This window comes from Pholcus phalangioides, unplaced genomic scaffold, assembly GCF_987345545.1.
Source record: "Pholcus phalangioides strain wild (caught in Gottingen) unplaced genomic scaffold, Ppha-v1.0 ptg000011l_1, whole genome shotgun sequence".
Classification (NCBI taxonomy): Eukaryota; Metazoa; Arthropoda; class Arachnida; order Araneae; family Pholcidae; genus Pholcus; species Pholcus phalangioides.
Genome location: NW_028301604.1, coordinates 44571883 through 44587662, shown reverse-complemented (window position 1 = coordinate 44587662; position 15780 = coordinate 44571883). Strand labels below are relative to the sequence as shown.

General features: G+C 38.5%; 1 protein-coding gene across 3 annotated transcripts in view; it reads left to right on the top strand.

The window, feature by feature from the left end:
• LOC149080456 (uncharacterized) overlaps positions 1–15780 on the top strand; it is a 1573269-nt gene that overhangs the window by 361566 nt on the left and 1195923 nt on the right. For all 3 annotated transcript variants that reach the window (XM_089239569.1, XM_089239571.1, XM_089239572.1), the window contains exon 12: positions 9467–9520. In XM_089239569.1, the coding sequence (XP_089095695.1) occupies positions 9467–9520 (54 nt within the window). The remainder of the gene's footprint in view (positions 1–9466; positions 9521–15780) is intronic.

Here is a 15780-nt window from a genome sequence, read left to right as displayed (position 1 = left end):
GGCAGTGCCGTCTTAAGGCACGGCCCGGGGGCCTCAACAAGATACAATTACAGAGAGCGATATGGGATTTGTAAACATGCTAACTACAGCCAAATCATTGATGCCTGTGTTGAAAGGATTTTTTCAAGGTACAGTTCCAAATAGCGAAACAGATTAAGAGTAGACAAAGCATTCAAACTAGTGTTTCTAATGAAACAAATGAACAATTATTCACGCAGGGTTAAATTATTTAATACTTTATGTAAGATATCTATCTATTCAAGAAGTGTTTTCCCTCTTTTCTCTCTTAATAAAATAAAATGTTCCGAAATATTTCAAAAGTATATATGATTCTTTATCTTTAGTTTGCAAATATTTCTTTAAATAGTCATAGTTTTTTTTATTGGACTGAACACAACACATAAAACAGACAATCAAACTGAGAAAAACACAAAACAATAAACTCCACAAAAAGTAACATTACGATGATACAGACACTCTGTGACCCCAAGGGACTGATGGTCCTTTCAGAGGGTCAATATACGTTAAATTAGAGAGTTAATTGAATTATGCAACAGCCTTGGTTAATATTTTATATAATGTCATATATATATATATATTTTTTTTTTAGATATTTTTATCCGAACAAAGAAAATATACATATACATACAAATATACATATATAAACCAAACATATAAAATCAGTTAGTTGACGAACACAGAATTCACGCACAGTATGTATACACATGTATTTTTAAATTAATTACAGGAATGATTATACACTCATTGCCATAAAAATTTGCGCACCCAGAAGAAGTCGTCAAAATGAAACGAAATTTTACACATGTAACTACTACGTAGATATAAGTAAGTGATTAGAAAATCCAAGAAAAAGGATCATTTATTGCAGAAAAAAGTACAGATGAACAGAAGTTTTAGTACTCTGTTGGACCCCCTCTAGCACGAATGCACGATGCGATACGAGCGGGCATTGAGGCATACAAGTTCCGTATGATGTCCTGAGACATCTCGTTCCACAGTTGCTGTAAATGCGCTTCTAGTTCGACCAACCTTGTAGGGTGTCCAACTTGCCGTCCCAAATGATCCCAGATATGCTCGATTGGTGACAAATCTGGGGATAGAGCAGGCCAGGGAAGGGTGGTAATGTAGCGGAGGCAGTCTTGTGACATCCTTGCTGTGTGTGGCCTAGCATTGTCTTGTTGAAAAATGGCTCCTGGGAGCCCTGCCATGAGTGGCAACACATGTGGCTGAAGGATGTTATGGACGTACCGCTGGGCTGTCATTGTGCCATGGATCAATATTAGGGGTGACCGTGTATCGTAAGCAATGGCACCCCATACCGTGACACCAGCTGTGGGAGCGGTGTGTCGCTGTAAAGCGAAGGCAGGATTGAAGCGTTCACCACGGGGCCTCCACACACGAACACGATTGTCATCACTGCTCAAGTTGAATCTCGATTCGTCGCTGAAGACGACCAGTTCCATTCCGTTGCAGTCCAATCCCGTCGTGCTCGACACCACTCCAAACGGAGGCGTTGGTGGGTGGGTGTCATTGGCAGCACACGCAATGGGCGCCGCGATACCAGATGTCCTTCAGCCAGACGCCTTGCGATGGTTCGGGAAGACACAGGGGCCCGTAGTGAAGCTGCTGCCTGTGTCTGGATAGCGGCCAATGAGGCAGTTGGCTCTACGCGTGCGTTTCGGATGATGTGACGGTCTTCTCGACGACTGGTCTGTCGAGGGCGTCCTGAACCTGGTCGCCGTGTAAATGACGTCTCTTCTGTCCACTGGTCCCACCACCTCCTCACAGTAAAATCAGAACGGCCTAGTTGACGAGCTACTCGTCGAGCTGACCACCCAGCTTCCATCATCCCGATGATTCTTCCCCTATCGAACTCTGACAACTGCTCATATGGTCTTCGACGGCGGCGTAACGGCATGTCTACCTCAGCATTTCCTTTGCAAACGATTAAATACACTCCAGCAAGCTCTGCTTACCTGTTTTATACTCCAAGGAGAACGAAGTTCAACGCCCTCTAGTGGCATTACGCAATGCGCAATCACGCTGCATTTCTAATCATTTGCATATCTGCCCGACATGTACCTTCAGGCCAACTTTCGTTTCGATCCCACAATTATTTCTTGGTGCGCAAATTTTTATGGCAATGAGTGAATTATTGATGTTTTTAGAATGAATTATTTTGATTGTCTTGTTTTATGATCCATTCTTGTTGTAGTATGGATTCTAAACTATTGTTTATATTGAGAATATAAATATATTGTGATTGGATCTTATGTTATTATTTGTGTGATTAGTTGCATGGTATTGGTTCATTATTTTCGGGGCAGTATATCTATAACTCTTTTGTGTAAGTTTAAATTTCTTTAATTTTATATTCTTTAAAGAAAGCATAGATTAATGACTAGTGTTAGTAATACATATATTTTATATATTTTGTTTCAAAAAATCAATAAAATTAAAAAATCGTGATTTAAATAAAACAAACTGATTTAAAAAAAATCAACCCTGAAAATGATTTATCTTGAGAGTATGCCAGCATGGGAGTGCTCGGAAAATAAGGAAACATGTCAGTGAGCAACTAAATGAGTGAGCAAGGGATGAATAGAGTAAGCTAGAGAGTGTCCAAGCGTGCGAATAATGAAAAAAATGACATCTATAGAGAAGAGATCAGGTTTGTTAGAGTGTATAAGCATGATATTGTCTTAAAGAGCAATGAACTTGGCTGTGAGGCAAAAAAAACAAGCAAAATAGAGAGTGTGCAAGCATGAGAGTGACCTATAGAGTAAGGAATGTGGCCAATTAGAGACAAAAGGAGTTACATTGTTATTGGTGAAATATTTTAACACTGTATAGAATAGTGTGCCAAGACCGAAGAACGATATTTTTATACAGCCAATTATCATTGTGTTGAAGTTTCAGTCAAGTTTAACTCATAGCATGTAAAATTTCAAATAGGTATATAGTAGTATACAGATTTCAAATAAATTTCCACGTTCGTATTTGATCTATTACGTACATACTTTAAACAATTTTAAGCATGTCACCTTGCATTCGGGGAAAGGGAGATACAATGATTATCATTCTTTGTCATGACAAAATTCAATAATTGTTCAATTTTTACATTAAAAATATAATTCATGTAAAATATACATAATCTTGTACAAAAATTTACTTCAGAGAACAACATAAAAACCCCTGCCCTGATAGCCCATGGGTGAGGCTTAGGATACAAAAAGGTGCATAATCGGGCCTGTAAATAGGCTGGGGCATCGAGCCAAATGGAGCCTCACGAAAAATATGTATACTTATTTTGCAACCTTTTAACGGGAGTCCCACGAAGGCAGGCTAAGACCTTGCCCATGATCATTTAGTTTATAATATGGCTAATATTATGGCGATAGGCGTACGCAGAATTTTCTCGGGGGGGGGGGGTTAAGTTTTTTAACCTGTAAAATAACACTATAATCTCGGCTTGAGGGGGGTTAGACCCCTAAACCCCCTCCCCTTGCGTACGCCAATGATTATTATGGCTATAATTTGGCTAATAAATATTTTTTCACCATCACCAAGTAGGCATGTCCCCACCCCCCACATCCTGAAGCTGTGTGTGTGTGTGTGCGCGCGCGTGCGTGCGTCCCTCGGCCGGAATTTTTGGTAGGGACTCAGCTGAAACGGTAGCAGAGGTGCCGACATGTCATGAAAAAAATATTGAGGGGGCTGAAAATCGCTAAGTCGTCTCGTACGCAGGAGGAATGGTGTGTGTGGTATTGTGTATATTCGTGAATATGGGTTGAGTGGCTCAGCACAAAATTTATAGGGAGAGACCAGGGCCGTCTTAAGAGCACCATGGGGCCCCGGGCCAAGTGATTTCAATGAGGCCCTACCTGACAAATTCTCGAAAAATTCAACGGCTTCTCATTTTTATGAGGCCCCTCTTCTCTTGAGGTGCCCGGGTGGCCCCATGCGTTAAGACGGCACTGAACATGCCTCATCACAAGGGTGGGGCTGACAGGGCCCGGGGCAAATACCATCATTTTTGATTTTTCCATGCTATGAATTCACTATAGAAGGGCCCGAGAAGAAGTAGAAGCCCTGAGACTAAGGAAGGGCTCCAGCCTCAGCTCCAAGGTTCTGGCACGTACGGCTCAAGCACCGTGACAACATTTTAACAGAGTGGCCCATTTTAACCTGACTTAATGGCCCGTCAAAGGTCACAGCCCAGCAGGAGGGAACGGACTAATGAATTTGAATAACAAAAAAAACGACGGTAAAAAAAAGAAAAACAAACATTGACAATATCTTGGAAAATTTAACCTCTAGTTCGATAACAATAGTAAAATAATGCTTACCTTTTGTCTAAATGCTGTCTTCGGAGTCAACTGTTTCTTTAATAAACAATAAAATCGCCGGCTTTTGCAGCTTGTAAGTAACGCCGTGCTTTCCTTCGAAAATGGCCGTCTTTGTTCACGTTCACTACTGACAGGGGGGGGGGGAGCACGTCGTGAGAGAGGGCCTGGGGGTCTATTACGCTCATGTCGTTATGCCCGCGTTTCAAACGTGTTTGCGGTGCATTGCGGGATAGATTTACGTCACCATCGCTAAAGGTTGATTTTTCTCACATCGTTACTAGCGATTTTCGTTATCGACATCGCTACGTAAAACGTTAACTAACGAGAACCGGAGACCACTCGTTATGTTCGCGTTACGGAAATAAACATGGCCGCTCGCGCGTACATTTTTCGATGAAGGCGAGAGCAACTGAGACAAATTAGTTAGAATTGGAAATTATTCATTCATTATTAATTTATCAAATTGTTCACTATAATGAATAATAATTCTCTGAATTACGTTCCTTAATTTAGTAACATGATTCAGAGACAGCATTATCGTTTAAAATGCTATCTGTACTCATACTGATTGGAAAAAATTATTCATAGTGGTAAATCGCTATAAATTATTATACTCAGTACAAAGATAAATCACTCTACAAAACGGTTTTTTTTTTTAAATCTTGCATGGAAATGCCTTTATTCTAATCTTAAACTCATCTCAAAAAATCAAAGTAAATTTTATTAATCAACAAATAAATTTTTTCTAATCCTTGAGTGCATTTTCTGATCGGAGTATAAAAAAGATGTCAACAACAGTGTAAATTTGGTGGCACTTCATTTTCATGTGTGAAACAAGGAAACCAATTTTCTAATTAATGACGTAAATAAAAGGTTACTTGTTCTTGATTTTGACTTAATATCAAGACGGTAGATTAAATGTGTTAAAAACATGGTAATATATGATGATGATATTGTTGACAGTCGCTTTACAAATTCATATAACATCATTGAACTTCAATAGAAAATCATTTTTTAAACGTAATAATTTAGAAAATTTCCCCGCGCCAGTATCATGTGCGTGCATAGCCTACCTCTTTCTCAAATATTTGATGAAAATAAAAAGAATCCGGATGAATTAAAAAAAAATGTAGCTTAAGAGATAGGTCGCAACGAGTTATGGTGAACGGGGAATTCTCTGGTTGGACAGACGTCACAAGTGGAGTTCCTCAGGGAAGTGTCCTTGGCCCCATACTTTTTTCACTTTTTATCGATAAACTCGATCAGGGTATCGATGGAATTACTAGCAAATTCGCAGATGATGTGAAGCTAATGGGGGTAATCGGGAATGAAAGCGATAGGGAGTTGCTCCAGACCAACTTAAACAAGATAGCAGCATGGGCAAATGAATGGAGCATGACGTTTAGCGTAGATAAGTGCATGGTCGCTCATTTTGGTTCGAACAACCCACGGTTCTCTTACGAGTTGAATGGTGTCACTATCCCGGATGCAACTAGAGTCACCGATTTGGGAATTCTCATTGACGAGCGACTTAAGTTTTCTGAACATTGTTCAGCGGTTGTCAAAAAATCGAATAGAATGCTTGGTCTCATTTTCAAAAAGGTCTCTTCGCGTTCTCCTAAAGTCATTCTTCCGCTTTTTCGAGGCTTAGTTCGTCCTGGACTGGAGTATGCTGTAAGGTTTTGGAGACCATACCTACAGAGGGACATAGACTTGGTTGAAGGGGTGCAGAGAAGAGCTACGCGTGTCCTTATTGGCACACAGGGCTTGAGTTATGAAGAAAGACTTCATTTTTTGAATATGTTTACATTGGATGAACGCAGGTGTCGAGGAGATATGATCGAAGTGTTCAAAATTTTCAATGGGATGGATAGGATGGACCATGAACTTTTAGTACACCGCCAATCGACTGCTTTTACAAGGGGACACCAGTATCGATTGGTGAGGGACAATGCAAGGTTATGGTGTCGCAGGGAATTTTTCTCCAATAGGGTTGTTAATAAATGGAATAGCTTACCCCCGGAGGTAGTAAATTGTAACACAATTGACACGTTTAAAAAGAAATACGATAAACATGTTGGGGTAAATCGAGAAGCTATCCATTCTTAGAATAAGACAACCATAAGTAATCTTTATGGGCATCGTATAATATTTTATCATGTGTATATATTGTTTGTAATTTGTGTTAATTGCATTTTTAATTGGGTTGCTGTATTTTTGAAACATATGACAACCATATTTTTATGGGCATCTTTTTATCAGCCACCTCGTTGGGCATTTTGCCTGTTGTGGCGTTGTATTTGTATTTGTATTTGTATAAAAAATTAGGGACAACCAACGCGCACGAGTAAATAAAATAATAATAACGCACGTGCTGCAGCACTCGTTGATAGTGATGATTATTATCAGCAGCGGAAAAAATTATCCGATTGGTCCATCCCTTTCGGAGCTAACGCAACTCTCGGACCAGGGAGTTTTTCATAAAATAGATAACGACATACCGCGGGTTGCTGAGAAAAATCAAGTTTTTGACAATGGTCGCTGAGATTTGCGTTATGAGGCTCGTTGAGAATTTGCGTTAAGGGCGTGACGTCACTAACGACCTCGTTGAATAACGACGTGAGCGTAATAGACCCCCTGTACCGTTCTTGTTCGTTGCCGGTCGTTATAAATGGCAAGTGCGACGTTATGATGGGCGAAAAATTTGGATTATTCCAAAAGAAACTAATTATCGTATAAGATATTCTCCTTCGAAACGAAATGTTGTAAAATTGAGAGTAAAACTATTTTAGAGAAAAATTAAGGTATTTTGGCGTTTACCGGGTGAATACATTTTTACTATACCGTTCGGTATCGGACACGTAGAAATTTCCGACCTCTTTTCGACGCTTGGTAGTGATTCGATGTACCGGCGTCGCATCGACGTCGATCCGACGCATGATAATACCGTTGTGCTACTGGGGTCGTGCTTTCGTGCTGCTAAGTAGCATGTATATCTCGGGCTATCTCTCTTTGTCTATCTTTCCAATCACTTTTTCTTCACCTCACACTTTTTTAATGTATTTTAAACAAATTTGAAACACAGAATTTTAATCTTGGGAGCCCCCCCCCCCCCCCACCTCGTTGTCAAATTCTGTTCATGCTCGAAAAGGGGTTTTACAGTTATGGCTATAGGTATGTATTTTCTTGGCAACAAGAAAATACCTGAGAAGGTAAGGAGATGAGAGGACCTATATCCCCATCATCGTTCCTCAGCTGCCCCCTGTGGTCGGTCGCAAGTACTAAGTTTTTCGTTTCAGTCGCAAATAAGACGACACGACATTTTCAATGGGTAAGAAATCTGTAAGCGGGAAATTCATTTATAATGTAACATAAGTATAGAAAAATATAAAATGTGTGAATGCAACTGTAGTTATAATGTTCATAACATCAATATTATTTATTAGTTATTCTACGAGGATTTTTCTTTTGGAATTTAAAATAAAATTGAATTATGTGTAATTTTCTTTTAAAAAAATCGTATAATTCATATTTTATCACGTACCTTACTCTCATATGTAAATTTAAACATGATCAACTTTACGAAAATTCGGAGTATATGAAATTTAGCTCCGGCTATTTTCACCAGTACAGGTCCTTCTAGCGATATATGTATATAAAAATTAACAATCTCGCCTTTTGAATGAATTCACTATTTACTCAAAACTAATACGCTAATGCAGACTTATTAAACATTTCCCTATCTGGGTGTAATTTTTTACAGTTCTGTCACATTTTAGTTCCATATATATTTCTTACTGTCATTTTTGTATGTAGAAGAGTAGATCAAAACTCTAAATCAACTTTGCCCTAGAATATTAAGAAATCACCAACGAATAAGACAAATACACGAAAAATACAAAAACTCCTAATCCTTTTCGACGCACAATCGATGTCGTCTTCAGAGGGGGAAAAATTAACAACTAATCACGATGATCGAGCATCCCTCCTGTGTTGAATATCAAATCTTAACTTCCGGTTGCTCAGCGGAAAAAAGTACGCCTGCTCACTTCAAACGTCGTGGTCAAGCTGAGAAATTTCGAATTTATATTCTAAGAAAATTCTAATAGACCGATCAGGTAGCTCCATTCCGCAAGGGTTCAATCAGGACGCAGCATTACTATCACACGCAAGCTCTCATCTTCATTCTGACCACGGTGTTTGAAGTGAACAGACGTACTTTTTTTTCCGCTAACAACCTAGAGTTAAGATTTGGTATTCAACCCAAGTGGGATACTCGATCAGCGTGACTAGTGGTTAAATATTTTTTTCCCTCTGAAGACGACACCCGTTGTGTTTCAGAATGCATTGGGAGCTTTTGTATTTTTCGTGTATTTGCCTTATTCGTTGGTGACTTCTTAATACTAAGTTTATCACCACTAGACATATATTTTCTCCTTTTGAACAACCTGGAATCCTCCTACCATCGAAATTGGATATGATGCTGCATATAAAGAATGGGCATATTTGGCTGGGCATATTTAAGAATGCTGGAAGATACTGCCAGCAATATCGTCTTCATCGTATCTGCAAAATTTCAGCAGCACAGAGATGAAACATTCTTTAACAAATTTGACCCTTACGTGAAATAGTCATTTAAGGATGATTGTCCCTTCTGCTTGGAAGAAGCATCAAGTTCTGGTCTCACCATAGTGGGGAAGTTGGTCTTCAATTCGTCACGAGGTGGTATTGAATGACCTGGTTCTTTAGTACTCTGTTCAATTATGCCGCTCTTGAACCTCTCTCGAAACACTGCATCACAAGTTCAAAACAATTTATTCCACTTTTATTCACAACATTTTTATTTTAAAAAAAATGACAGCATTTTTTGCACAAATATATGTAAGTATAAATACAAACACAAAGGCCATAACAGGCAAATTTCCCAACGAGGTGGCTGAAAAAAAGATCTCCATAAAAAAACATAGATGTCAAATAATAACTAGAATACAGCATCCATATAAAAGTATATAACTCGAAAACAATTACTAATTTTTAATAAAATAATAAGAATGATATGATACTGTGATCATTATTTTACTCATTTCTATTTCAAGGGCTTTCCCGGACTTGATGGAGCAAAGGGTGAATTGGGAGTTCAAGGAGAAAAGGTAATAATGAAAATTACAAGTATTTAGTTTGTATGGGTATTTATTTTATGGGCATTTTGCCTGTTGTGGCATTGTATTTGTATTTGTAATTTCAGATCGAAAAAACATTAAAAACGTAGGAGCTGTACACGGGAGAATGAAAGTCCAAGAAAAAAAATGGTTTTTATAGAAACGCAGCGGTTTTGTGTACGATATACTTAATATTGCGTGAGAAGACATGCGATTTTTTGTCGTGAAAGCTAGTGTAATTCACGTTTTTTTTTCTAAAATTTCACATTTTTTGTCGGTGTAGGCAAACCATTTTTTTTTGCATCTCCCTTCATTTTGGAATTCGATTATTTAACGACAGTGTTTTTCTTCCCCTAAAATTTGCCACCCACTAAAAATTTCTGTATCGGGCACGATATTTTTTTGCCCTTACGTCCCGAAAGAGATAGAGCCTGGGTAGTGTCTGATCTGACAGTGATTATGTGTGGAAACTGCGTAGGGCAAAAAAATCTCATGCCCCATACAGAAACTTTTAGTGGGTGGCAAATTTTTTGGGGGAGAAAAATGATCACTGGCTTGCATGATCACTGACATAGGTATCCAAGTCAAGACACTAATTGGTATTAATTGGTATTTTCAGCTTCAATTTCGCACTAGATCAGCCTAAATGAAAGAAAAACAGACCAATTCCTCATTTTACATGAAACTGATGAATGATAAATAAAAGAGTGAGAATCTCCTGCAATGAAAGTATGACCGCTTGCGTTTGGCAGAACGAGTGGTATCTCCAAGAACGTGAACATCAGTTGAATTTTAAATTATCGTGATTTATGAGTGAATTAAACTAGCATTTTTAGTTTAAAAAAAAATCATATTGATAAAAATACAATGTAAGGCAGTAAGACAGTGGTTCATAAAGGGGGCGCGGGTCGCCTTGATGAACTGAGGAGGGGGGGGTTTGGAGGTTGGAAGATATTCTCCAGAATGAAAACGTCGGAATAAGACATTTATTTTTAGTAGGGCAATATGACAAAACTAAAAGTGCCTCAACTAAACTGAACAGCTACTACCATACATGTATCAAGTAAATGTAATTTTATCAAATTCTACGTCTACAATTACCAATAGTGATCAAGTCAATATTTTTACAGGACATTTAAAAAGAATCATCCTATTTCAAAATATTCTTTATGCTGTATTTTTAAAAATTGAAATCACAGAATATGTGTGTGTGAGTATTGAATAGATATGTATGGAAAATGTCTACATTTTTTAGATCAAGAACAATAATTAATAGCGCTATTGTGTCGTTTATGAAACTCTTTTGATGAAAAATTGAAGTCATTGAAGAACGGGAAAAAATATTGTAGGGAGTTACCGGACACTCTATAATAATAGTATTATACTAATGTAATGAAAAATAATAAAAATAATTTTGTATTCTTTAAGCAAGGGTGTCTGTCCTACAACCATGAAAATGTTATTGTACAAAATAATATAACAAATCAACTATAAATTATTTTTCCTGCGAAGGAAACCGAGAATAATTTCACACTGGGCCCTGCGTTTGGTAATGGTGACCCTGAGTTTACTTACGAAGTTATCTTTACTGCACCATTACGATGCGCAAGATACAAATTTAATTCTAACTTGTGGCTGTGTTGATGACACCGTCCACAGGATTTAAAGCTAAAAAAATTAGGATAGGCTGTGCCATGAACACGACCGTAAGTTTTGACGTGAATACAGTATTTGTGCCTAATTTTGCGTGGCAGGTGCTGACATAATAAAATTGGAATCGTGGATTTGTCTTTGGAATAGCTAACAGACTATACCGATGTTGTCTATTTGATTGCGAACTTCTCGATGTACAGCGTTAAACAATTTCGATACAAATACGGGGCGCGTGCCTTGTGCCCAGCTCGGAAGACGTATTAAAATTTGTAGGGTATCATCGGATTTGCCATTGCATTTTATTTGCGTTGCGAACCACGGATGTGGTGCAAAGACCGGAAGTAGTATTAAAACAAGTGTGTAGCATCATTGGATTTGCGTCAAAAAAAGCCTATCCAATGATGTTACACTTGTAGATATTGGACCATTACCATTTATTTATGTTGCGAACCTCTCGAGGCCTAGTGCCCAAAAGGAAAGAGGTATCAAAACTAGAGTAGCATCATTCAAAATCCTGTATACGATTGATACCGCAATTTAGACTTTATAATTTTATTTTCCACCTGTATTATTTTCCCTCTCGTCGATCTCACATCCATCTTTTGATTATTTCATGTATTTAAATTTTTGTTTTATATATTTAAAATTCCACAAATAATATGTTCCTTACCCCCGTCAATTTTTGTGTAAAATTATTCCATTCAATATATCGTCCCTTCACCCGCTCCCACGTTTCTCTTGCTTTTGCTCTCCGGCGATATCAAGTCCAAACCTGACCCTACAGTCAATCGCTTCCCCCCCCCCCACCACTCACAAATTCAAACCAGATCTAATTCTATATCCGAAAAACCGCCAGAACACCGGAAAACTCTTTTGACTCCTCTATTCTTCGCAATATCCAGGATACTCATATCGCCATTTTTACCTTCAGCGCACAATTAAATGAATTGTCTCAACGTTTATGTGCGGTGGAATAGAAATTTTTCCCTATCGAAGATCTTCAGTCCAAGTCTCTGACCTCTCTTTAGACTTTTCAGAATTTCGTTCCGCAGTCGTCTTCAAAGTAACAGATCTGGAGGACCGCTCCCGCCGTAGCAATCTGATCTTTCGTGGTATCCCGGAGGAAGCCTCGGACATTCAATCCCCCTCTGTTCTCGAATCTAAAATAATCAAATGTTGCTCCAAACTAGAAGGCCCTCCGCACACGGAGCGATTGCTGGGCGAGCGAGTCAAGCGGCGAGTCACAAGCGATCGCGGCGAATCTCCAACGATACGGGCGATTATACGATTGGCATCCGCCAATGGGCCGATTTTTCGCCTTGGTATCAGTGCTCTTCTTATTTTCCTGCCACTACTTCCCCTTGCCTTGCGGTATTTTTTCTTCTCTCGTTGTTATTCCGTGCGCTACATAATTTTTTTCACATTTTATTTTCGTTTGGAAAGCTCAAGGGATTTTAGAAGGCTATCGTTATGTTCTATTTCTACAAAAAAAAAGCATTGGGTCCATATCTACACTGAAAGAAACCTGCCTAGCAGGCTGTTTGTCGTGACAAGAACTGTAGGAAATTGATACAAAACTTATAGAAATTTATAGAATATTTAAAGTAGGTCCGGAATTGGGGGGGGGGGGGCAGAAAAATTTAGGATATGGCAAATTTCCGGTGGAAACAAGGAACACAATTATGAAGTTATCAAATTTTGAATTGGCGGGCGGCAAAAATCCTAGTTACAGCCCTGTCCAAAGAGACGTACAAGGAACTAATGGAAATTATTTCGCCAGCCATAGAAAAACAAAATACTAACATGCGAGAATGCGTTGGTCCACAATCACATTGAGTTTAAGTTTCATATATTAATTCATATATTAATTTATATAAAATCAAAATTTGAACAATGAATAGAAACCATAATTTATTCAAACATGAATTTATTAATTTAGGAAAAAACATAAAAAAATACTTTTTGGTACATAAAAAGTAAATATTTCTCTAAGGGGCAAAAACTATGCTGGGAAATTAAAAGACACATAAAAATAACTTATATATTTCACAAGTATGAAAAATATTGTTACATACAAATTCAATAAAATTCACAAATCGGTATAAACTTTCTCCAAGGAGCAGCTACATACCTACATTGGGTTTTTGAAGAGTTAATGCGTCACAGTGCAGGATAGGAAGTGCATCAGCATAACTCTTTTATCAAACATTGATGAGGAGGCAGTATTTGATAAAAGATTTCCCACCTGATATTGGTTCACTGTCAACTATCTCAGATGTGTGATAATGAAATAAATGTATCATCAATATAAACCAACAAATCCCGTGATGTGTCAGTCGATCCCGGATATAGCGAAGTGGCACGTGAAAAAAAATTCGACAGATCCGATATTCGTGAAAACCGATACAACGTAAATATTCAAGTTTGAGGAAAACTGACTCCTCAACCTATTCGCGATGATGGAAGAGGTGGTCCTCGAACAGACTTAAAAATTTAAGAAAATTAAAATGAAAATTATTTACGTATCTGTCGCAAACATTAAAGATGTTCACGTAGCTTTTGAATAGAATATTAATACCCGTGTACTGCAAGTCAGTTGTTCTCAAAGTGTGAGTCGCAGCTTCTATGGGTGAGTCACCAGCCTTTATCAGAGGCAAGCTGTCTATATTGATGTGTAACTGTTCAGTGATTTGAAGTAGTACTTCAAGTATTAAGGGAGCCGTGGATAAACCGTTGACTGAGACAAGGGAGCCATGGAATCATGGCTGTAAGTGGTCCATTGAATTTTTATCAATATTTCAATGGTTCTAACGTTTACAAAGACTTTCTTTCAAACCTAGCAAAACTCCTGTCTATCGTCATGGGCAAGTTACTACCGAATGAGTTGTGCCGGAAATGTGGGAGTGTACCTAACAGTCTGAGTGCCTATCTAGTGTTGTCTGATTTTCCAGTGCTGCCATCGGTATTTTAAATTGTGAGTGAAGCGTAATGATTGAATATTTGTACTGTTGTAGGACTGTTGCTCTCAGTGGCGCGACTTTTCAACGTGAGATCTACTCGCCTTCAGGACTCAAAGTTGAAAATCGACCAAAACTGTGGCGCATTGGCTTACGAAGACTGAGGAACTCTGACACAAATCTGTAGTTAAGTCGATCCTTCTTTGAGTGGTTATATGGGAATGAACAGAATCTGAGCGTTATCTAAAGCTAGAGATCGCCATCTAGCTATCGCGTTGACAAAACACACCAGACGAAAATCGAACCACCAGTGTGGCTCCCCAAAGAAAAACTTGGAAATAACCCCGCCCCCTAAAATTTGCGGACTCGTAGATTGTCACGACATGTAACCTTCATTGACCCATCCAACCCCAATCTTGCTATAACCCATGTCTGTAAAACTTAAGAGCATCATAAGGCCCCGGGCATGGCCCCCACATCCTGAAGCAGGGCCCCTAGGCTGGGATCTTTCACGTTCCCCTTTATGATGAATTTATAGTTGAAAAAACAAAAAAATGATGAAAATCATCCCGGGCCCCAGGGCTGGAGCCTTGTCAGCCCACCCCTTGTGGGGGCCACGGCCCCAGACCGAGTGATGTTATAGGGCTCCCACTACCTGATTGCGAGTACCAGAAGTATAGGGCCTAATTTACATAAATACTTTACTTCCGGAAATAGTATACCATTTCATATGGGAATGTTTTTATGGGCATCTTTTTATCAGCCACCTCGTTGGGCATTTTGCCTGTTGTGGCGTTGTATTTGTATTTGTATTTGTATATATACCGTAACCCAATTTCATATTTTCTTACCCCTCTATTTCTCAAACAATCATCACTCGAACTCCTTCCCCTTCCACCTTGTCATTAAAGTCAGCAAACGCGAACCCCCCCCCCCCGCCCCTCATCACCACCACCACCACCACGAGTGGTGACGTATTACTTGAAAATATGAGACCCCTTGTATCCCATATATATAAATATGACCATTCGTTATAACGATATATTCAACATTACTTTAGTATTGCATTGCAGGTTCACTAGGACGGAATTGAATTCGTTATAACCGATAAGCATCCAACTGTTTGTTTCTGTTTTTGTAGGCTGATGTTCACATATACGGCATTAAGATATTTGTAGCTCCCACTGACTACCTTACAACTCATTTTCTAATTTCCTTATGAAATCATAAAGTATAGCCTATACGTAAACTTTAGCAATTGAAACTGCAGTATAGAAAGCATCCGCATTAATCTTTTTTCAAACATAGGACGAGGAGGCTAACTTTGATAAAATAAAACTTGATAAAGAGCGACTTTTATCGAAGTTGCCCATTACACCATGAAATTTTTTGTCAAACTATTTTATAAATTATCTTTGACAAAGAACTTTCACGGTGTAATACCGGCCTAAGACACGCATTGCGAAGGTTGTGGGTTCGAATCCCACTAACTCGATTGAGGTTTTTTTATTTTTCTCATTACTATCTTCGTTTTTTTAATGTATGATTAAATGTGATTCATTCATATCACCAGTATCCAATCAAAATGAACATGCTTTTATAAATAAATGTTCTATTTATATTATGTCTGACATGACAGAA